This window comes from Typopeltis vanoorti, chromosome 5, assembly GCF_054136105.1.
Source record: "Typopeltis vanoorti isolate ZY-2024b chromosome 5, IOZ_Tvanoo_1.0, whole genome shotgun sequence".
Taxonomy (NCBI): Eukaryota; Metazoa; Arthropoda; class Arachnida; order Uropygi; family Thelyphonidae; genus Typopeltis; species Typopeltis vanoorti.
The window spans coordinates 73,057,683-73,083,387 of record NC_143553.1 but is presented as its reverse complement, the minus strand read 5'-3'; the positions used below and the strand labels follow the sequence as shown (position 1 = coordinate 73,083,387).

Genomic DNA, 25,705 nt, shown 5'->3' with positions numbered 1-25,705 from the left:
AATTATACAAAAAATTCTGTATAATCTTCATTGTTAATATTAGAAGAATATGTGTTGTAAATACATAATATAAAGGCAAAAAAGTATTATTAAAAATTTTAATTGAAATCCAATGTAGGAATTGCAGCACTTAGTGCTGAACTCTGTAAAATTATAAGGTGCAATGTCACACAACGTGTTTATTGTATGTATAAATGTTTTAGCAATCAATAAAAATATATATTATTATTATTAAAAAAAATCATGATTGTTATTATTATTTTGTCTAGGTGATATTCAAAACTCGTATATTTCAATATGAAAAAGTAGAGAAACTCTAAAACCCAGGGAATTTACAGATTTTGTACTCCTAAATGACGAATTCTGTAAAAACGAATGTCAAGATGTTAAGTATTTCAAATGTGTTACACCTTATGAGTGTAACACATTTCAAGAGAATAATGTATTCCGTGAAAAGTAAAGAAGTTCCATTAATATACCTTTTAATGTGAAAAAACAAAAGCTCTTAACCGACAGCGCATTATTGTTAGAACAGGGGGGGGGGGGGTTGATGGCTAGATCAACCGGAAATTGTGCGCTAGAGAATGAACATGGAAGTTAAATTAAAGACAGCAAGAAATTATATACGTGGTTTAATCCATTATCCAAGTGTAAGCAAAACAAAGTTTGCGCCTGAAGTATTTTCGGGACTGTGGTAACTCGTGACTACGGCAACTCAAGAACATGGAAGTCTTTAACCTTCTTCAAACTTCCATAAGTATGACCTCATGTACCACTTGACTAACAGGTTTCCGGAATATTTCAAATTTAAATTCAGAAATATTCCGAATTAGAATCTCAATATGGATCCAATAAACATCCCCAAAACACTTTAGTATCAGATTATGATTGTCTAAATTAAGTCGAAAACAGCTGAGGATATGAGGGTAGTGTGTGTTGTGTTTCTTAATTACATTTTCTTTGGTCAACTATTTTTCTTAATAGTTAGATGAAAGATCAGATTTTATGGGAAGGAAATACCAACTGCTTCGCAATCATATTAGCTAATCTTTTGTACTGGAAAATCCTTTATAAACGTAATTCGTGTCCTTTAGAGGACTTCAGCGCATATCTTTCAAACGTTAGGCCATCGTTGAGAGAGATTGAGTTACGGAGTCTAGAAGTGCTTAAGAAATTACCAACTGAAACAAAATGAAATCAAACATAGTACATGGGGAATTTCAAAGTCATGGTTTTCTGTTCGAGGGAGGACAAAGAGAAGTGAAATTTCTAAATAAATCAAACATGCTTTAGGTGATAGCTTTCCAACTCCTCTTTGGGTGCAACTACGCTTGTTTCATTTCAAATTTAATTTTAAAACGACATTGTGTGACATAACTACGACTTCCGTTCGCAAATTTATTACTGACGTTAGCATTTAAAATCCAGTTGTTGGTACGATTATTGCAAGTATCGAAATGTATTTCAATATCGCGTTATAAGAATGTTAATTTCTAACATAAGAAATTTATTTGTTTCAACGGAAATTATAACCAAAGACGTCTGATCAACAAAATTGAAATCAAATGCGCATATTTGACTTAATTGTTCAAAACGTGTACGCGTGAACAACTATTTTTATGTAATCAAAGGCAGTTTTCCATTTAACATTATAATGGTCTTGCTAGTAATTCGTGGATCTTCTGTCCTTTGGAAACCAAAATGGGAACTAATTCTTTATGTCAAAAGAAATCAGTAAACTATTCCACAGCTTGGACAACTCTTCAAAATTTCGCAAAGATGATTTATTTGGCAATGCCATACTGAAAACTGAAGATGAGCATTGATTTGAAGTTCACGGATGCATAATGACGAGCTGCAGTCCATATTTTAAGGACCTTTTCAAAAATCCCAACAGTAATGACCAACTGAAACAAAAAGATATAACAATCCCTGGTGTTTCAGGAAAAGTCCTTCAGTGGATTATCGAGTATGCTTACACTCATCAAATCCCTGTCAATGGGAAGAGTGTGCAGGAACTTTTGCTCGCTGCTGATCAGTTTAAAACCACCTTACCGGCCATTAAAGATCAAATATGCACCCTCAAAAGCTTCGTATCCATCATAAATGTCAATGTAATATCAATGGTAGTACAATTTTAATATGCACTTCTCATCCATGGAAATGTGGACGTATATATACGTTCTAGCCGGTAGCGTGGTTAAAATCACCGGTATTTTACAATCTTCCTCTGATTCTCTGCAGGCCAATGAGAAACGTATGGCGACTGTTGTAGTTCTATGTGTGCTGATACAATTTCCATCGTTCGGCTTTTAATGTTCTGTAATTGTTCAGATGTTTTATCTTATATGGCAAGTTGTTGAGTAATGCGGGTATAAGATGCTCTTTCATGGCGGCTTCAGACAAATTGTTATAATGCCTGGTTGTGCAGAGGGTTTGGTCATTTTTTTATTTAGATTTAGACTTTAATTTAGATACTAACAGTGCCCAGTTGTAATGAAAATCGAAATAGCTTTACAAGAAATGATGGAGCATAAAATAGAGTTGTATGTAATACTATAGGAGTTGGTTCAGTTAATTACCGATGAAATATGGATTTTTTAAAATTTTAATCTATTTTATGCCTTGAAGAAGAAGCAATGTGTTAGACAACTAAAGAGGATCCTATGCGTTCAGAGATTTGTAATGAAAATATTGTAATTTACCGCGACATTTATGGTCATATAAGATTAGTTGTTCGTCATTCTTTATTAGTTTAGAAATTATTAGATAGTTAACTTTTAGAAAAATACTCCTTAATTAAAGGAGTATAAAAGTTGCTTTGCAATGCAGTCACTGAAAGTTGATGTTACAAAATTATGCACGTGTAACACTGTAATTTCTTCTTTCTTAAGAAACCGCACATTTATAATCTTATTACCTTTTTGTTATATTTTTTTTTTTTACAAGAAAAGGCTATTTCAAATAGAAATTGTGAAATTGAGAACCAATGCATCATTCAACAGCGACGGATATAGTGACTAATATTTGGCAGATCCGAAATCGTACACGCTGATAATCCGTAGCGAGGACCATTCAAAGGAGCTGCCGGAAACCACTGATCGAGTACTTCGTCGTAATACTCACACTGGGCTAGGGCTTTTTCAAAATCACCGCCGCCCATAACGTAGATATGTCCATCGATCACCTGGAAACATTATTAAATAATATTAGTAAGAGGTATGAATAAAAATAAGAAGCCAAGAATGAGCAAACATGAATCAAAATAAGCCCATGGAATCGTTTTCTTAAGAATCTATATCATGGATTCCTAACATTTTTGGTCCCCGTAACCCCTTCGCTTTTAGTAAATTATCCAGTACTCCCTATTCATTATAATAAGAAATAAATTCTTAAGTTTACCATACAGATTCAAAGAATTTAAGAAATAAACAGTAATTAAGTTTTCATAAAAGTTTTATTCGGTAAATGAATCAATTACTTTATCATAAAATTGTACAATCTTTATTAAACTGCAGTAAAATCAACTAGTGAGACCCTTGATTATGTTTCGTATCCACTAACAGCTTTATTCGTGGTACAGTTTTTTCGAATAGATACCCGCATATCATGTTCAGGCTCCAGTTTGTTTCTTGTTTTGGACTTGATTGAAGACAGAACTGAGAATCCTGATTCACATAGATAAGTTGTTATAAATGGCATATCCCGTTATCACTAAACGTGTAAGCACGTTTAGTGATAACGGGATATGCTTCTCCAAGTTTACACCAAACATTTTGTAACTTCATTGATTGGAATTCAATTTGGAGTTTCTTGTTATTGCGGAGATCAATTAGCTCGTCTTTCACTGGGTCGTTGTCACTGATTTTTTCTAAATCAATATGAAAAGGGATACTTATCCAAACATCATTCATTTGGTTAGGAGGAATTATTCTTGCAAGTGCCTCTTTCAAAGATTTGAAATGCAATATAATGCTATCACGAACTTCCTGTTTTAGTACATATGCCGTATCTGGCGAGCCTCGAGGGAGCGCCGATCTGGCAATTTCACTAGCTATCTTGAATCTTTACCGGGCATTTTGAGTTATCGGACCCTGCAGTGAGAAAAAAGTCTATGCAACCTCACTGTGTCCGAAAAGAGACCAGAAATGTTCTGGTGTGGCGGACAGAAAGTACCAACATGGAATAGCCCCGAAATGTTGATAACATAACTATTTTTGGAATATATTAATAGCATAATATACTCATTTACCTGCTATTCACCGTGCCCCCTGGACAAGCTTTCCGTACCCCCTGGGGGTAAAGGTACCCCAGGTTGGGAACCCCTGATCTAGATGCATGCACACAAAAGTTATAAAATTTTAAGAATAAGAAATATAAGTTTTTTTTTTTTTTTAAATTTTACATTCAAACGATGTTTGTAATCTTCTTTTCCTGTTACGAGACTTAAAATTAATCTTGTTCTTAAACAACTGGACAACAAGGGAAGAGCTTTGTTCCAATGACATCATTGAGAATTCGTAACTGCATTGCTCGAGATTTTACATTTTGGTTTACAAGCAAAAATTCTATGCAGTGCATAGTTCCGAAACTGAGTTTTCAATATGGTTTAGATTCTGACCATTGTCCATTTGATATCAGTAATCGGAATGCCTTAACAAGAATAGTGGTCAGCATTCAATACAGAGAGCTCTTATAATATTAGGAGGCAGGCAGTGAGAGAAGGAAGTTGGTTCTGTGCTTCCTAGTCAGCTGTGAATATATCGTTAGAAGATGAAAGCACCTGAAAGAGTGTCGCATTAATCCAGCTGGTACTGAGTAAGTCTAAAAGGGTTAAAAGTGTGATGCGACCACTGCTTATGGAAGACCACGTGATACTGCGATGATTGCAATTTCAGTTTCACTGAAATATAGAAATGCTCCATTATTTCATATTACTGTCTTGTTTAAAAAATAACATTTTTTAAACCATATTTCTCATATATCATATACGGAAGTTTATGAGATAATATTTTTATGTTTCGCATTTTATTTTTATTGAAATTATAAAAACAGTAGTAATATAGAACGTGGAGAATGATGACATTGCACAGGGTAGTGACAGGATATTTCTGTAAGAAAAAAGATGAAGGATAAAATTCAAATTGGCAAACAGGAAGGAAATGAAGCTCTTCTTAATCTCTCTATAGCGATCAATTTCTTACGATTTACGAAGAACTTTCATTCTATGTGTAAAATATTCGTCATCTGCAGCTTTTTTTATCCCATCTGCGTCATGGTAGATTTACGGATTTTGGAAGACATTCCAAAAGTGCCAGTTGTCTTGTCATCCTGGGTTCATTTAAACAAAAAAAGTGAAACTCGTGCTGTTGGCATGGGACACCCACTTCAAATCGTCAAGGATGTCGTGGCGTCCCTACCACTGTCTCTGGGAACTTTATGAATTTTTTGCGTGATTCTTTGATCGTTTTTATGCCTTGAATGATAAGAATGATAAGAATGGCAGCTAAATGATTTAAGAGATTTGTAATGGGAAAGTTTACCCAAAGTGTTTTGAAGCTGACGTCTAAATTTGTGATCATATGAAATTATTAGTTTCTTAATTTTTATTAGTTTAGAAACTGTTAGACAAAACCCGATGATAATGAATTCATTAGATCGTTAATTGCTGGTGTCAATATATCCAGCACATCGTTAAAAAAAGGCGATTGTTTGTATTTTGTGGCAATCAATCTCATAGGATTTCATGGAAAGATATCTCATAAATAAATAATAAAAACAAACCCTCCGAAATAAGATAGGAACCAGAAGAATTGTTCAAAACTGAAATAAAATAATTAAATTAAGGGATATTACATCCCATATTGTTTCCGTTCGCTACAAACTTGGTATTATCTAGGTCTAGCTACTCACTGATGAGACCTCAATAAAGGTTGAAACCGGTCTGGGTAATATCCTCTCATAATGTAGAACAGCAATACAGCTCCTAGGAGCTGGATTTCACATTATGGGAAAATACCAAGAAGAAGAGTGAACGGAGCTTTCTCCACCCTTACTATGAGTTGCCCAGTGTTGCACTACTACGGGGACTATAAGTTTCCCTGGTGTTGCACTATCCAGGTATTTGCTTACGCTTGGACTCGCCGAACTTTATACAGTTTCTATATTCGGCATGAAACTCTTTGAGTTTCTTATTCGGCTGTGAAACAATATGGGATGTAATATCCCTTAATTTAATAATTTTACGTCGCCGAATTGAAGCCTTTGGCTCTTCATATATTTAGTGAAATAAAATCGTTGCTTGAATAGAGCTTTGAATGTATTCCGGATTTGAAATGAAAGATGAATCCAATGAAAATCTAGTCAGCATTGTCTATTAAAAAATGGAATTAATTAACAAAAATCAATCTTTAAAGCTTCAGACTAACGAACTGAAATGGGAGGTTAACAAAATTCAGCAGTATACAAGAGTATTAAAATACTCTTGTATACTGCTGAATTTAAGGGTTACCACAAGTTGGAAATGAAAATATACACAGCGTAAGCGAAAAATGAGTAAACCTGCTACGAGTTGAAGGAGAAGACATCTTGCAAACTCACACAGGATCCACTTGCAGGAAAACAGAGATCAAGCCAATTTTGATCCTTTTGCAGAACAAAAATATTAAGAATAAATGGATCACAGAAACAAAAAACCTCAATAAGATGACATCCCAATAATTTAGGGAACAAAGAAAGCCCGTGCCGCTCTATACAAACGAGCACTTGATCAAACTTTACAAGTAACTTATGACAAAAAGCAAAAGAGAACAAGTGGTGCAGTTAAGCATGTGTTGTTAAGAAATTGTAAGTTGTTCATGAGGAAGAACGACAACACAAAAATGATACGTGATATGGAGAAGTGAAAAGTGATACCGATAAAAATACCAGAAGAGCTCAATGAAAACAGTCAAAGAAATCAGCAACCAAAAACTGAATATTACCTAAATGGATCATTTAGGTAACAAATGAAACATAAGGAATGAAATGTGCTATGGGGTGTACCCTGCAATCTATTTTAGCAATATAACAGATCATCACTCTCCGCTATTGCATCTATCTCTACCGAATAGCAGAGATATGAGCTATGAAGTTAGCAATGAAAACATCGCATAAATTATAATACATTCGAGATGTGTATACGAAATCATCTACCAGACAATGATCTCTTGAATGTATATAAACTATATGAGGAATCATCAAAATTGTTAAAAGTGAAGGTAGCAAATCCTAACATATCGAAAAAAGAAGTGAAAAAAAATGAACATCATCACAAACACTGGATTCAATGCAAGAAAAATCCCTACAATTTAAGGTTTTCGAAAATGCCAATAAAAATTTGAGTAAACTATTAAAGGAAAAATGTCAACTACAAATGAAAGAAACTATATCGTAATAAAATTTCTTTCGTGTATGTACGATAAAATTAAAAATGGAGGGTGATAAATACCATAAGCAGAAATACAAAACAGAAAACACGTGAATTAGCAGAGGGGCACTGATGGACCGCTGTTCTTAACGAAATGAATAATCTCTCTACTAACTACGATAATAGTGATTTTGATCCCTCCCCCATATCCACAGGGGAATGTACGTCAGTTACCTCCCTTGGATAAAGAATTCAATGTATCTACATATAGTAAATGTGGATGAAGTAAAGAATGTAGTAATGAGATTTAAAAAAGAAAAAAGAGAATATGGGATATGACAGAATAAATGTCCAAAAATTACATATTATAATGAAATATGAGTTAAAGTTCTTTACACATATTAAAATAAATCTATTGAACTAGTGACTTTTATAGAATACTTAAAGTCAGTTTCAGTTCTTATCTAAAGAAGGTAATAGAAATGAAATTAGAAATTACAGCCCGATACCAACAATCTCCAAAGCTCTCGAAATCTTAATAAATAAATAACTTTTTTAAAAATGAATTTTTTAAATAACTACCTAAATTCCATATACTTCTACGAGCCGAATCAGGTTTAGATCAGGACTTAACACTTAAAAAGCACTATTAAAGTTTAAGAAAACAATTCATAGTTGGATAAATAGAGGAATATTATTTAAATAAGATTTAAATCTTATTTAAATAAAGGAAAGCTATGAGTTATGGGACCTTCATGAGCGCAACAAAAATAATAAAATACTGAGTAGCAGAGGGCGTGGTGTTAGGATTATCTTATTTTTAATTTATGTAAATGATTTGTGTGCGTGCAAACATTGTGGAAAAATGATATCATTTGCTGTGATGAGACAGCATTAATATATATACTGAAACGATCATTGAGGAATTAGAAAATCGCATTAACCATGATATGTTGGAACTAAATAAGTGATCTAGCAATAATATCATTGAAATTAATACCTACTGCACACTAGCGCAGCACTCCGATGAAAAAATGAAAGAATTAAATTTTCTTTGTGCTTATAAATAATGACAATGCTTACAACATTATATAAATGCAATACAACATGTTCAAGGTTACATCTTATGTTTTGACATTGATTGAATAATTAATAATTGGAATTGTTCGATTAACGCTTTAGATTACGAAACAAAGGCACTGCGATCTAACGCAGTGTCGGAATTATCACATTCGGCCAATTGTACCTCGACTCCCCGATATTCGTTTGCGTTTGTGATTGCATGTTACAAGTGATTCCGACACTGCTCGTTTGGGCAGTGTCGCTCACAGATAAATCGTATGCTTGCGCGCGTTATTTCTGTGAGATAGCATACTTTTATTATTGGTGTTTGTTCGTAGTGAGGGTGAGATATTTTTAATAAAGCAATTTTTTAATGTGTAAATTTATTTATTAATAAAAATTTTGTTACTAACCAGTAACCATTTATTTATTAATAAATGGTTACTGGTTAGTAACAAAAGAATTTTTTAAAATTTTGTATATGCAACATCCCCACTTAAAATTTTCAACGGTCGCCATTGGTATTATGTATAAGTTATATGCTGTATTTAACGTGTACCCTCACAGATACATTCCTTTACTTTAATAGTGCGTGTACCGCGCATATTTGCATTTCATAGTAAGCAGTATGGCTACGCCCCTTAGCTACATGTATTGTACATTTCTTTCTGTTCAATTTCCATTTTCTGTTCTTTATTCTTAAATCTTTTCTATAAACTACCAATCTTTATATTACCGCTTGAACAGTAATTGTATACAATGTTTTTTATAACATATAGGGGAGAGGTGCCCAAATCGTACATCTTGACATTTTTGACATATGTATTGCCCAATATGTTTTTAAATGATAAATCATGTTGTTTCTACAAACGGATTCCTTATGCATCTCATGTCTGTATTTTTAGCACGTTTTTTCCTTTTTTACAAGTGTTTTAAACGTTTTTTATGACTCTGCAATCGGTAGCATTTAGGAAACCCGGTGCCTAAATCGTACTGGTCTGTCTCCAAAATCGTACCTAATAATAGTGAATAAGGAAATTCCAGTAATATGAAACTTACTGGTTTTTATAAATCACATTTGGGGCAGTAATATATTTTGTCCTGTTTCAGTACACCACCACAAGAATTTTTCAAAATAATAAAAATGTACATGTAATGTCCTAAATCATACCAATACGATTTAGAAACACTACAGTGGTATGATTCAGGAAATTATGGATTTCGTTTAAAAAACTAACATAACCTCAACAAGAGTTAAGTGGTTTTTATAAAACAAATATTGAAAATAATATAACAAGTCTAGTATCAAAAAAACTCTAGTAACGTACCCTGAAATGTTATTATTCGATCAATATCATCTAATAAATAAAGTCAAAATTTACATTAAACTTCCCTGATTTTTTTCGACCTTAATAACTCATGAAAATAACCCTCTTAACGTTTTTCCTACAATACGGACTAGTCATTTAGTTTATGTGACAGCCGCTAGATATCGCTTCTATTAATTGTTTTATGAAAAATACCTAAAGTACGATTTAGGCAACTCTCCCCTATATTATTACTTTTTTGCTATCTACCCTTGTTCTAAATACTTATTGTATCACTGTTGTGTTATATTTTCATTTGCACCAATTGTTTTTAGTGTTAATAAATTTTCAAATTTTATTAAACCGCATGATGTAATCAATCAATTTACTATCTAAAATTCTTAACATCTACAGCAATCACCCCTGAGGCCATGGGAAATTGAAACGGAAAAACAGGAATAAGCAAAACGTAATACATAATAATAAACTTATCCAATTAATATTACTATGCTGATTCAGTAACGTAACTTCCACTCGAAGAATATTATACCCCACAATGCAGAGAGCTGAGCGTGCCAAATTCAAGTCGTAATGGTTGCGTGTAGCAAAGCCTGGTTGTAAAGTCCACAGATAAATCATATTTACGTCGGTGGTGTATCAAAGAAACACAGAAAATGAGAATAATTCGCCCCCCCCCCCACAGGAATATGGTGTGTGTGGGGGGGGGGCGAAATTCGGTAGGTTAGTCAGAAAAAATGGAGATCGTTTCTTAATTATTCGATTAGTGGCCACTGCAAAATCTCAGTCGATGAGGAATGGTGTTGTTGGTATACTTCGTTACAGGAATTAACACCGAGAAATAAACTTAAGTGATATAAGCAGGCTAAGCTGCCTAAAACTATATTTCTTATATAAGTAGGGATAAACGGAAAGCTCATTTCTGCTGAGGAAGATTAAGATCAATATGAAAGTATTTCTAAGCAGATGTAATTTCTGTAGTTAAATTCAATACAATTTACTCTTCTGTTATCTTCCGTTTAAAGTCCTTCCGTTTTTCAGCCATGCTTGCAATACTGATCCAAGTGTCGCTGTTTGGGTCGTACTTTTCACAAGAACTCGTACTATAACTAACGTTGTTACCGGTACCTCCCATAATGTACAGGAAACCATCGAGTGCAATACAAGCCAAAGCAATGCGGCCCTCATTCATTTGAGCAACAAGAGTCCACTGGTCAGTTGAAGGATCGTAACGCTCAGCTGAATCACAATGTGAATCCAGGTCTGATCCACCCACGACATACACAAGTCCGTTTAAGGTGGCAGCTGCAGGCCGAATTCTTGCTTCATTCATTGAGCGAATGATACTCCACTAGAGTAGAATAAATCGTTTTATTATTACATTAATAATGTTACTATAATAAGAATGTTACTGCACGAATGGCTCTTCTCACGTAAACAACAACAACAACAAAAACAACAACAATAATAATAATAATTTTTATTATTTTTGTTTTTATAAAAATAATATCTGTGTTTAATAATAATAATTTTAATAACTTCGTAATTCTTCACATACACGTATAATATTTACAATACACACTGACTCACTAATTTACATACAGGTATTAACATGTACTGCTAACATATTTTTTTAATAATTTTTTTTTTCTATACAGGTACATTCTGTATATATCCATATACATCCATTACATATGCATATTCATTGCGTATAATTTTTAACATTTTATTTTGTCTCAGATAAATTACATACATACAATAATAATTTTTTTTTTAAATAGTAATTTATTGATTGCTAAAATATTTACACATACAATAGACATCTTGAGTGACCTTGCAACTTATAATTAAAAAAAAAAATCATCTAACGCCTTTTTTTTAGTCCCGTATACGGGAAGTAGGCGAGGCCTTTTAGCCCTATCTAACTTTTGGAGACTGAGTGGGCAGTTCAATCTCCACTGGTACCAATCAGAGATAGATGGCCCAAGGCTATCACTAATTAAGCGGTACGCAGTGAAGAGAGACTGCTCAAATGTGCCGCCATCTCGTGGTCCCTAACCCTAACACAATATATTTAATGTCTGAAATAATGTGGGTTCTACGGTCGATTTTCTTGAGTTTACGGGACGAAAAACCCGAGTTTCCGGGAGGAAAAACCCGAACATTCGCGATAGTAATTTAAATTATACGCACCATCACTTACAGTAATGGAAATCAAAGTTCTTATTTTTAATGGAACCACAAGTAGTGACCTCAGTAACTATCGTCTACCTCAGCTATCCGAACTTCGTCTTACGCAGTTCCTTCCAACCCAGGGCGGCAAATGAATTAACTTCCCATCTGTAAGATTGCTAAATCAAGAATTTCCTTCCTCCCATTCTCCAATTCTACTGAGATCGTTGAATGTTAGGCCGATGCAATTGATGTTAGCATCGATCAAACAGACCAAGGCCATCTACTCCCAGAATACAAAAAATATCTTCACAATCTCAGTAACATGTCCGATCTTCTCTTAACTGGCTCTCTCTCTTTCCAAATACACCGCACACGTCAGTACTCCACTTGTTAACTCAGAATTTAACTTCACCTGAAGTTCCTTTATTACGAAACAAGCTTCACACAGTTCTCAGTCATTCTCGATCTCATATCTTTTGGCATTAGGAAGGCGTCAAATGGGATGACTTCCATTACTTTTACTCCTCTGTTTCTTGATCAGATTACTATTTCCGTTTTCTTAATATATACAACTATTACAACTGTATCTGATAAGGAAGCGAGTCCTTATCTTATCTAAAACAACGCTTAAGAAGGATTGAAATATACATCATATCAGCTTCAAATTAATTGCGGCATGCGACCTGTAGATATATCTGAAAATAAAACTACTACTGCTACCGAGAGCTACTCAAAAGTTCAGTTTGCATACACGACGGCTCATAAGTCGAAAAGACCTGGGTTCGAATCGCATCTTAGATAGGAATAACGTTTTCTTCTTTCAACTCCCGTTATACAGTCCACACGTTTCTTAAAAATAATTAGATTTTATTAAACTAGAGGAAAAGAAAGCTATTGAATATGTACATCAGTGCAGTGTTTACGTTTGGAAGTGAGACATGGGCAACCACTAAATTTCAGGATGTCTTGTGTGGTGGATATGTCTTCACTATCCACACAACATTGGATGATAGTCACATCTTCAAGGCAATCGTAAAGAAAACCGACTTTATGCTCCAATTAGGAATTAGATTTTTAAAAGCATTTCGTGAAGGTCATAATACACATTTATTATAATTTTTTAGTATAGAATTCGCAAGGATATACTAAAATCTACAGAAAACAACAAACAACCAATAACTATCACAAGAAAAGATTTATACGACACAGAGGATTTGCGCATGAGTAGGAGATTTCTGAAGCGTTCGATATACTTGGAGACCCTGTGACCCAGTTCCTCATGGGAAAGTGCATATATTGTATGCTTGAGATAACGAAGGACGTCGTAAAGATCCATGTCCAACGCAGTATTAGAAACCTCAACTCTTTTATTAGCGAGTAGATATGCTAACTACTCGGCCTACTGGGCCAGCGTTCATGGACATAAAATGTCTCGAAAGTGGCAAATTTTTGTTTAATCAATTTGAAAGTCTAATTCATCCAATAAACATTATGACCACAGTACTTGACTAAATCACTTACAGCGAGATGGCATTTTTTTTTATCATATTCACAAATAAGATATCAATCTTCAATTTCTACTTACTCGATTTGCATGGGGATCATAGTTTTCGGCTGTATAACCCATATATCCGTCAATCCCTCCCATTACGTAGATAATACCATCTAGAATAGCTCCAGCATGCATTAACCTGGAAAAAAGTGTTAAAACATGTCAATCTTCATTTTCAGGGGTACATAAACATATGTTATTTAGCATAAGGAATCAGAGGAAACTCATTTCTGGATATAGAAAAACAGAGAAATTTAGGTTTTAACGCGTAATCTGCAATCAGTCCATACGAGAAAATGACAACATCCTGAAATTCCGTCATGAATAATTCAGATGCTCACCAAAAAGGATGCAGCTCTTCATATAAATTAAGTCATAGTTCTCATTTGGGCCTTATGTGAATAAAATGACACACACAGGAAAGTGATACACTTGAAATGAAAGGTGAAAAAATTCGAAGGAGTAATCATTAGTCTGATTTTGTTTTCTTTAGATATGACATTCATCCATGTTTTATTCATTAGATACGTTTTCTAGCTCTAATGCCCTTATCCATTAAGATTAAGTCAAGTGTAAGATTTATCACTAAGAAAGAAAAGGGGAAAAAAATATCTTTCGTCTTTCTAAAAATTGTATCAAACTTTTCTCTACCTACATAGCCATGCACAAGAACTAATATATTCTCTAATTAATGGCTACGCAGAGAATAATATCCGCTAATGCTTTTCTATTCGCTTTTAGGGAGTAAGTGAGGCAGTTTCAGTTCCATCTAACTTTTGAAGACTCAGTGGACAGTTCAATCTCTACCTATAGTCAAACAGAGGTATCACTATTGGGTTCTAGTTTTAAGCAAGCAATTTATTTATTTTTCTCGCGAAGAGACTAGCAAACAATTGCCGCGATTCCGTGGTCGGTAGCCTTAAAACAAGAGGGTATTGTGTGTAATAGTGTGGATTTTACGGTAGATTTTCTTCACTTTACTGGACGACAAGCCAGATTCAGGGAGAACAAAAACCTCCTTACCCATGCTAGAGACCGACTAACTCAGGAACCATTCGAAGAAACCCTTGAAAAGTTCCTCTGGTCGACAATTAGAATTGAACTTAGGTTTTTTCCTTCTGGTGGTCTAGCGAGGAAGCTAACGCTACTTGCTACGAGGTACATAGTTCCTTAGAAAAGTGTGACTGATATTCTTTACTAGTCATTATTATTATTATTATTATTATTATTAATAGTAACAGAGAGACCCCCAGGAAGTCAGGAACTAATTGAGGATTTCAAACTATTCCAACCAGATCTCATATTTTTTCTTGATTCAATCACGCAAATTGCACACAAAAATCCAATGGTAATCCTTTCCAATCATGCGCCACTCTGTGAGAGAAAAATCTAGTTTTCACCGTTTTCTTGACAGTATTCATTCTCAACTTCCATGGATGATCTCACGTAATTTCTCCACCCTCCATAAAATGAAAAATTTCATCTACTGAAATACCATATAATCTTTCAGACGACTGTGAGTCTGAATCATATCAACTCTGTTTCACCTCTTTGCTAATGCCTGAAGCCTACAAATTCTTAATCTGTCTTCATAATCTGTATTCCACAATCCTGGTATTATTTTTGACATTCATATTTGCATTGTCTTCACCATATCAGAATCACCATGGAAACTAGACATGCGCGCAAATAGTCCAAGTGAGGTTTTATCAAGGCATTATAAAGACGCAAAATGACTTCCTTATCTTTATATATCAAGACTCGTTTCAGCACTGCAATTATTCTCTGAGTTGTATTTACAAGTTTTGCTATATGACCTTTAAACTTCAACGTTCTATCTACTAAAAATGCAAGAATCATAGCCTGATTAATTACTACTAGCATAATCCCACCAATATAATACGACAATGGATATCTAATCACACAAAAGTGCAGGACTTACATTTATTAACATTGGACTAAAAACCGTTTCAACCTGCCCACAATTCCAGCCTATTTAAATCATCGTGCAAGTACTGCCTATCAACATAATTCCTGATTACTCTACCTATTTTCGCATCATCAGCAAATAGCTGAATGTCGAATGTCAAATCCCTCCTAATGCTATTAATGTACAGATTAAATAACATTAGATCAATGATTGACCCTTGAAGAACATCACTTTTAACTTTATTCTAGTTACCTTGAATCTTGAAGTGCGCATTCCTTGCAGATCACACACGACTTTTTTGATAGTTGTCAGTCAGCCATCCTCTTATTCATATCAATAGTCCGTAAACTAATGCCATATTCCACAATTTATACAACAGTCTTCGTTGTTGTATTCTATCAAAAGCTTTGTCAAAATCAAAAAGTATCATGGTGTATCCATTCCCCTTATCTACTTCAATGGTAACATCGTTGTAAAATGTGAGCAAGTTGCTAAAACATGGCCTACCTTTAGTAAACGTGTGTTGCTCATTGAAATACAGAGATTCACTCTCAGCCCATTTCTGAATGGGAGCCCTAACCAACTTTTTCGAAATATTCACCGCTGTTCCTGATATATTGACTGGTCGACAGTTGGATTCATTGGTATTTGCAGCAGTATCCTTCAGCAATAGAATTTCTATACATTCCTTCCACATGTGTTGAATCTTCCTTGTTCTGCGACTCAAATTATATAGCTTGGTCAATGGAGTAGCCATTTCAGCTGAATACTCTCTTAGTATCTATGCTGATATTCCATCAGTTCCTATTGCAGAATTCTTATTCAGTTTGTGCAACAGCTCTAGTACTTCCTCCCCATACACACAAGTTTCCTCATACAGTGAAAAGGTAATGGTGACTTTAATGTTGTATGAACCGGGTTGATAGCTTTTAGCAAAATGGCTAGTAATCGGTTGAATAATACATTCTGCATCACTCACCAGCATGCTATCTGTATTCAGAAGAGTTATTCTTTCATATTCATTCATTCTTTTATTTGCAGAATATCGATAGAATTCTTTTGGGTTATATTTAACTTGTGGAGCCAGTTTTGTTTCGTACTCAGGCGTATCTTTCCGTACAACACTTGTGACTCTTTATCATATTATCATATTCGTATACACACGGTGTTCCTTCCTTATCTTTTCCTTACGAATCTGTTGCTTACTTAGACTACACATCCGTTTTAACTGTGCTCTATCTATTCTTCGACCTCTAGAGACACATTCTGATCTCGCACCACTTAAGTATTTTTTTGAACGACTTCCCACTTACTGTCAATATCCTATCCTTTCCAACAACTGACGCTATGGCACAGAACTCAGTATACTCTTCAGGTGGTCGTCATTTTCTGCTTTGTAGTTCAGCATGTAACCTTTTCTGAATGGAACATTCATAAACTTAGCCACTTCCTTAGAGATTACTGCATGATCACTGTCACAACCTCCGATTGGCGACAGCGATTGTGATGCATTTCTTCGTCACTTGCAACCGATGCACGAGGTCTGTAAACACACCACACTATGACGTGATCTTGTTAGACACACTAGATGGCTTCAAAGTCACTGCCACATGAAAAACTCTTACTAGTATCGCAGTCATTTGATATCATTAGCAGCACACTGCCTTCTATCCTGTCATATAAAATTACTATACCGTTTACACTGGATACCACGTAGAATGTCTGCTTCTGATAGCTAGGTTTCACTAATACCTATAATATGAGTTTTCTATATATTAACCAAGGCAACAACCTCTACTCTTTTGTTTCTGATTTAAACTAAAACTAACACAAAAAGATTTCTCGATTTCCTCTTTTGTGTGTCTGTAGAAAAAGGCATTTTAATCCATTCTCCCCCATATAATATTATATTTCGCTATTCGCTCATAAAAAAATATTATAAAATTTCATTAGACATCGCCCAAGAATGATAGTGGGATAATCGCATTGTTCAGTACAAAAAAACAGCATCTTGAGGTATATGAAATATCACAAACGCACACGCGACACTGAGTGAAAACTGAACGTTAATCTCCCAAGAAAGGGAAACTGTTTTCGATTATTTAATTTTAGACGGGAGAAATGCTTTCTGTGCTGTGGACAGAAATAAGCGGATAAAGAATTCTCTTAGTCGAATGGTATAAACACGGTAAACAGAACAACTTGCGATTCTTTATTACTCACCTACGCAAAGTATTATACCAACCTTTGGTGACACATTGGCGGGATCGCACTCCACGTAAATTTCACTGTGTTGAAACGGTGACAGCCACCTTGCAAATCTGTTTTGCTTATGGCACCGATGGTGTAGATGTCGAATTCGATAACCAAGCATACTTTCAAGTAATTCGTATCATGCATATCCATGTCGGGCACCTTTACAGAAAAAAAAACATACCACACGTTGTTCAGATAAAGATCCTTACACTAAGCCAACAAATATATCAATAGCAATAACACAATTCAATTATATAATTCCTTACATGTACTGTAATAGATTAAACATTGTAAACTCTGTGTCTACAAACATACCTCAAGCCATTTCTTGGCCCTGCAGTCATAAACTTCGACAATACTCGAATCAGTGCACTCATTCCATCCACCGATTACAAAAGTTAATTCATGCGGTATCCGGGGTTCCATCATTTCCTTGTTGGCAAAAGTAGCTCCTTCTCTAAGTAGATCATCCAATATCTTACCGATCTCTCTGCTTTCCTTCGCGCAGAAATGGGCCATAATGTTGTCAACGATGAAGCGTTTTTCAATCAGACCAAATCTCACACATTCGACCAAAGGGACGATGAATTGTTTTCGACATTCGAGAGAGTGGTTGAGCCATTTAACGGCGGCTTCCCATACGAACTTCTCCTCCCTCACGTTTAGTTGATTACTCTTTAAAAGTGTAACAATATCATCGATGGGAAGCTCCAGGAATTCTTCACTAAGTTCAACAACATCCGAAAAACCTTTCAAGATAAACCTGTGGAAACATCGAAAAATGACTAAATTACTGCACCAGCAGAAGCATCAACAAAAACAACAGCAAAAAATTCTTATTATTCATTTAAAACAAAATTATATGCTTACATGAAACTATATGTATTCAGTGGAAAGCAGTTGTATGTGCAGCTGGATTTCCAAGTGTCAATGCAATTCTCTGGAGTCAATTTGACCTGCAGAAAATTGGAGCAAGATTGCAAAATACCGGAGATATTAAACTGATCGGCTGCAGGCAAAAGCTCCTTCACACTCTCGAACGATGAGGGGATTTGTTGAGTGTAAGCATACTCGATAATCCACTGAAGGTGTTTTCCAGAAATACCAGGGATTGTGATATCTTTACGTTCCGGTTTACTGAAATTGTTCTTGAAAAGAGCTTTGAAATATAGACTGCAGCTGGCCATTATGCACCTGTGAACTTCGAATGATTGTCCATCTTCGGTTTTCAGTACGGCATCGCAAAATAGACGTTCTTTTCGAAATTCATTAATAGCGAGAAGTGCTCGCATTGCTGCCGATTCTTCTTTAACTAAAGAAGTTTTTGCCATTTTTCATTCAAAAAACAGAAGATATTGCACTGTTTACCTGTAAAAGTAGAACACTGATTAAAATGAAATATGGCTGTTATTATACATAAAATCAATACTGTACATATAACAATGTTAGATCTGATTTAGGTCAATGTCAAATATGCAACATCCAGTTATTTTTGTATACAAGGAATACTTATTTTAGTTTCGATTTCTGTTCTAGATGGACAACCCGCTGGATGTGGGTGGTCCATTTACAACTGAACCATTGGGCCACTGGTATTAAAAAGTAACTTTTACCTTGAAAGGAATGTTTTACTCTCTTTCTGTAAATTTTAAGATTTATTCTGGTAATATCGAATCCATTAATAAGCCTGTTCTAAATATTCCGTAAATATAATTATAAATGGTTTTAATAAATAAATAAATGAAAATTATATCGGTCTGGAAATAAAGACTCTTCAAAATCTAGAAATCATACTAGAAATCGGGAGTAGCAATTACCAAAGAGAAATCTGAAGGATGTCCCATGATATTATCTTTAATTAATAGAGAAAAACTGCCTTTCCTAGGCTAGGTTTCGGACAAGAAAACACAATTCAAATTTTCGACGAAAATATTGTTAGCGCCTCTTTCTTTATATTCTAGAAGCGAGGTCATAATCAGGGGTTATTGTTACATGGTATGATTGAATTATCCCCGACCCTTTCTCCGAACAATGCACTCTTCCTTTTCCTTGCTGAAATCCTTGTGCTTTTCTAAATGCTTTAGAATTCTTCTTATTGTTAATATAATGCTTCCTTGCATAGGTAGGTCGTCAGTTCTTTAGAGAGACAGGAGAGAGAGAGAGAGGGAGAGATTATTAAATATATTATAGTAACAAATGTGTTGGAAGCAACGAACTGAACAGTGTTCTATGTAGCAAGTGAATAGTGTCTGGGAGCTCCTAGTTCGATGTATGTTAATATCTGAATTGAGAGTGATAAAACAACCAAAAGCTATTCAGCGAAGACTACGTGGACATTATTTTGCATTTTATTTTTTAAATAAAGCAGCAATAAATGGCAAATACTTGTAGCCACGGATTATACGAAATTTAATTTAACTCAACGTTTTTATTAACAAAATTGGGTAGCAAGCACCAATATGAATGTGACTGCAAATTTCCTTATTTTAAAATGATCTTAAAATACAGAAGGATATATAACCAATAAATGATAGTATTAATAAACATTGGGTATGCAATAAATAATTGATGATGGGAAATACGTTTTCTTCATTCCTGAGGGTGTATAATGTGAAACGAAAAGTTGGAATGGAAGCAGTTTTCGGTCAAAGACAGAAATGTTTGAATTTCTATACCACCAGCCCCCCACCCCAGTAAATTATAAAATATTCACTATAAATGTATGTAATTCGAAAGCTGTTGAAATAGATTTGTTACTCTAATTTGAAAAGAACACACTTTTTTATATTACAAAAGAATTCTTCGTACCATACATTGCTGGTAGAATTTTTTTTTTTTTTTTTAAGAATTGAAGGCAAAAGAAACTGTTACGTCTGTTAGTTGCGTGTACTAAGAAAATGCTGCCGAGTTTCCAGAAGCAAAAAAAACTCTTGCTGTTTTCCATACAATACCAGCGTACTGTCAGTTGGAGAAAGTTTTCTTCTCCTACACGGCAGTAGAACTCAGCTCTTTTTAACAAAAGCAAATTGTCGTTATTGACCGAACCACTAACGCTGTCATTTTCATTTCTCAATTAACTCGAGAATGTTATTCTATGCTGAGCGACCACAGAGACCCTCGACACTTCTGCGCATTGCTGAAGAAGGTGAATCCATTCCGATAATGGGGTAATCAATGCGTTTCGTAGGATGAGTGTTTATTGTTAATATACGTCGGAAAGTGGTAACTATTCTGCTTGTACAGCAGTTGGAAACGTTTACGTATAAAGCACGTGATTTCGCATGTTGGTGTTGTACATCGGCCTATTCCTTTCTTCCCTTCAACATGAATTGCTTCTTTTTGGAAATCTGCCAGCGACGGTTCTCGCTTCTGTGGTCGGACAGTAGTGTTATCATGAATATTAAGCGCCTCCATAGCACAATTATAAGAATGACGGCACATTGCACCTGTAAAAGAACTCAGTTCGATTCTTTTCGTGACGAAAAGAATCTTTGTATGAACATTTTTAATTGAAGGTGAGTTAGCAAATGTCATACGGAGGTAGCGGTATTTTTCTCCCGGGAACTCGGATTTTTCTTTCCGCATACAGGAAAATGGGCCATGGGAACAAATACAACTTACAAACAATATATACAATACTGATAGTGGGCGGTAGATGGTGATAGTATCGTGTAGTTGGAGGATTAAGTAAGGGAGACGGTGGGTTGTAGTGCTGTGGTGTGCCCTCCCACGATGAGTCCCTCGCCTGCCTGGAAGTGCCAAGTAATAATAAGAATAATAATAATCTTCCTCTCCCTACTACGTATTAGGCTTACTTGTCTGTTACAGAGCTGACTTGAGCTCTTCTAAATCTTACCCGTCCCAAGGACAAGCCCTATGCCTCCCGGAATGTATATCCTGTGGCTGTATTTCTTGTGTTCCCGGGGCCGGTTTGCCTGATTGAGGAAGGAAAAACCCCGGATAAACCTAGGAGACAAACCTTCCTGTCCACTCCCAAGACTGGCTAACTTGGCTATGTCTAAGAAAGATCCTTATGCTCCTCACGTCGGTGACGGGAATCGAACCCAGGACACTCCTTTCCGACCCATATGGTTGCGAAGCGTATAGCCAAAATAATGTTTCCTTAATAACAATAATATTTCCTTAATACATACCATTACACAACACTGACAGTACAAACGGCAATTTTTGAATTTCATCTGTTTTGATCTTCCACATTCATTACTACTAGCGAGATCGTGGACACGTATTTCGTTTCTCGAAACCACACACCTTACTTGCTTCGGCTGTAATTCTAATGAAAGCATATTACACGAAAACATTAAGTTTTCGCAATGAGTATCCGTACGCCAAGGAGGCTTGGAAGTGATACTAATAATTTGGTATTACGTACAATCCAGTACTATTACTTCATGATTTAGTGTTATGAAAACTTCATCTGTTTTTAGGTGTTAAAAGGTTAGTGATGTAATCACTAACGTCGCATGCACTTCACGCCTTGAAGTGCATGCTGTCTAAAATCACATTCAGATCTGCATCTAAAGTCTATCGTATATAAATGTATGTACTTTGGAGAATTAAGTAGTAGGAGAGATGTGTGTGTGTGTGTGTGTGTGTGTGTGTGTGTGTGTGTGTGTGTGTGTGTGTGTGTGTGTGTGTGTGTGTGTGTGTGTCGGAGTAGAGTGGAGTGCCCTCTCGCAATGAGTCCTTAGACTCCTTGGAGGTGTCATGCAATAATAATACAGTAATATATAGTCTTTTTAGATTACTATAGTAAGTTTACCAAGATTTATGAAATATCTGTAAAATAAAAGCCTATGTAGCAGATAGTATATGGAAATACTCGCAATTTTGAATATTAAAGGTATTATCTTTAATAATATTCAATTCGTAAATGTTACACTTTCCAACCAGAAATGATCCATTACAAATTCAACTCCAAGCAATATCTCAAAAAGTGAACTGAAACGCTTCTCTATTAAAAAGTAAGCAGTTAACTGAAAATATTCAAGAAAAATACTCACAGTAATTTTCGAATCAAATTTTGAACTCGAAATATGCACAACGGCCAGTGTTGACTTTTACACAAAGTAATGACTACTTTATATAAGCGAACGGAACTGGTAGCATAATGTACATAAGCTAGAGAGTTACTGGCTTAGGCTTAACCATCACATGCAAGAAATGATGAAAATTCATATAAATGTTAATATAATTAACATATATTGATATAAACGGAAGACTCTTTAAAACCACAGCACATGCACTTATCTCCAAAATTCAATTATTAATTGCAAAGTACAGATTAAAATTGCATTTAATTTTAAATTAGTAACTGATAAATTACAACACTTAACCACAGTAGTGCCACCTACTAACTTTCTATCGAAGAAATATAAATACTAATTATAAATTAATAGAACTGAAAAGAATTTGAATAATATCATGAGCTATTGCGTTTTCCATAGGGTGCGTAAGATAAACATCTATTTCATAATTTAGTCCGATGTTAAAAGAGAAAATATAGTGCATGATTGAAATATGATTTAATTATCAAATTTGAACAAAAAATTTTCTAAACATTGTAAGCAGTTGCAATTTTTATTTGCCGTGTTTGTTTAGTAATGAAGTAATGTAAATGATTGTTATTTAACACAATATAATACTACTTTCAAGAATCATTTATTGTACTTAAATCAAAAAGTAAGTTTTAGTTTGAACACTAATTAATAAACATGATGTTAAATATATTAAATATTTAATATATATTAAATATATCAAATCACTTAAAGCTTTCATTATGCAACTGAATTTCTGTTATTTCTTCTTCTTTTCTTAAGTTGCACATTATATTTTTAAAAAAAAATCAGTTAACGAATTTTATTTCCCTATAAGGAATCTAGATCGTTTATCCCTATCTATCTTTTGGAGATGATGGGCCATTTCAATCTCAGCCCGTAGCCAGTCAGAGAGCTGCCAAACTAACTAAGAATAAACGATATCTGATGAAGAGACGACTGATAGGTGTTCCCATCTCTTTGTCGCTAACCCTAACGTAACAGTTATTGTCTGAAATACCGTGGGTTGTACGGTTGATTTTTCTTGCGGTTAGGAGACGAAAAACCCGAGTTTCGGGAGAAAAAAATGTTTGCAGCCCATAAGGTCGATTAACTCGGGATCCAATCGAGAAAGGCTTAGAAAATGTTCCTCTAGTCGATAGCTAAATATATATATGTGTGTGTGTGTGTGTGTGTGTGTGTGTGTGTGTGTGTGTGTGTGTGTGTGTGTGTGTGTGTGTGTGTGTGTGTGTGTGTGTGTGTATGTGTGTGTGTGTGTGTGTGTGTGTGTGTGTGTGTGTGTGTGTGTGTGTGTGTGTGTGTGTGTGTGTGTGTGTGTGTGTGTGTGTGTGTGACGTGTCTGTATACAATATATATACATACATACATACATATACACACACACACTATATACACTATGTTGAAAAAAGTATTTGAACACCTTACGTGCCATGCAAATTCCGATCCTACCACCTGCAAATATTCAGAGAGTGTCTTCATAAGCCTTGTAATAAAAGATGGGATGTGCTGCACGTTTTGTACTGAACTCGATGTAAAGATGCCATTTTCAGCTGAACTGACAGACTGCCAACGCATGATGTCAGTTGGGTGTCACATCAATAGTCATTCTGTCTATTACATTGCTACCGGAAAGGGAACTAACGGAGTGTTGCTTATATGATTCGCAGATGGAAAGCTGATGGCAGTACCACACCAGGAAAACTCTGTGGGAAGCCAAAGGCACTTACTGATCGAGATAGACGAGCTCTGTATCGGAATGTTTGAGCTATTCTAAGAATGCTGGGAATGCTCAAAGACCACAGCAGAGCAACTATAAAAAACGCCAGATATCGCTACCCACCCGCAACGCCAAACGATATTTACTAGCTGACGTCTTTCACACCGTTCTTGATGATTCTAAATGATTCTGTAGAACCACGAATCGTGCTTCGAAATGTTTTAATCTGATGGTTTGGTTTGAATCTGGAGAATATTAGGGAAACGTTTGGTTCCGGTAGTGAGAATACATAATTCCAAATGTCAAATTTGGTGGAGACTCGGTATTAGTATTTTGGTTTTTTCAGTTGGATGGGGGTTGGCCCATTGGTGATTTAAAACCATGATGTCTAATGGATACCTATACATCCTGGACATCCTGGATAAGTTCATGCTTCCGTCTCTGTGGATGTACTTTGGTAGTAACCCTTACACGTTTGAGCACGACAATGCTCTATGTTATACTGCACTGCATCTCCGAGACTGATTTCCACAAAACACCGGTGAAATGTTGGAGTCCAACCCCATCGAATATCTTTGAGGCAAAAATTAGAAGACCCATTTCGCTCAGGACCACAGCTGCTGTTATCAGCATCAGCAAAATGGGGAGCTTTGCGCGAGATATGCAAGAATATTACTGTTGCGTCGCATTAGAAATTCGTTCAGATCATGCCTCAAAGGGTAGCTGCTGTCATTGAAGCCAAAGGTAGTCCAATGCATACTAGAAATGTAATTAAAACGCATTTTGGACTACATCTAGGTGTCTACGAATAAGTTTGTCATCTGTGTGTGTGTGTGTGTGTGTGTGTGTGTGTGTGTGTGTGTGTGTGTGTGTGTGTGTGTGTGTGTGTGTGTGTGTGTGTGTGTGTGTGTGTGTGTGTGTGTGTGTGCGTGCGTGCGTGCGTGCTGCTTGGAAAAAAGTCAATAGATATCCCCATGTGCAATATGCATCGTTCCATATAAAGTCACGTGTTTGTATCTGGTATAAACTGAAGGAATATAATTCTCCCAAGTAAGTGCAAATATGTCTGGGTGAATTGGCTGCGAGAAGGAAACTGATGGACTTAGAAAGAGGCCTTGTGATAAGATGCCATGTTGCAGACCTATCTGATCCGCAATCTGTTGACAAATCGGGCCATTCCAGGTGAACAATCAGTGATATCA

General features: G+C 35.3%; 1 protein-coding gene across 1 annotated transcript; it reads right to left on the bottom strand.

Annotated features, from left to right (window-relative positions):
- Window positions 1–2,998: 2,998 nt before the first annotated feature.
- LOC150106527 (kelch-like protein 10) lies at window positions 2,999–19,039 on the bottom strand. The gene is made up of 6 exons (XM_090393427.1): window positions 18,579–19,039; window positions 18,024–18,471; window positions 17,698–17,867; window positions 13,556–13,661; window positions 10,910–11,146; window positions 2,999–3,187 (listed from the first exon to the last, which is right to left on the bottom strand). Exons 1-6 carry the CDS (start codon window positions 19,037–19,039, stop codon window positions 2,999–3,001), a joined length of 1,611 nt encoding a protein of 536 aa, XP_090249553.1.
- Between the last annotated feature and the right edge of the window lie 6,666 nt (window positions 19,040–25,705).

What these genes read in the sequence shown, in the direction of transcription:
- LOC150106527 (XM_090393427.1), bottom strand. Translation starts at nt 19,039, where the DNA reads ATGGCAAAAACTTCTTTAGTTAAAGAAGAATCGGCAGCAATGCGAGCA. An exon ending in CTGAATACATATAGTTTCAT is followed by an intron (nt 18,472 to 18,578) that starts GTAAGCATATAA and finishes ATGTTTCCACAG; the next exon opens with GTTTATCTTGAAAGGTTTTT. An exon ending in GGGCCAAGAAATGGCTTGAG is followed by an intron (nt 17,868 to 18,023) that starts GTATGTTTGTAG and finishes TTTTCTGTAAAG; the next exon opens with GTGCCCGACATGGATATGCA.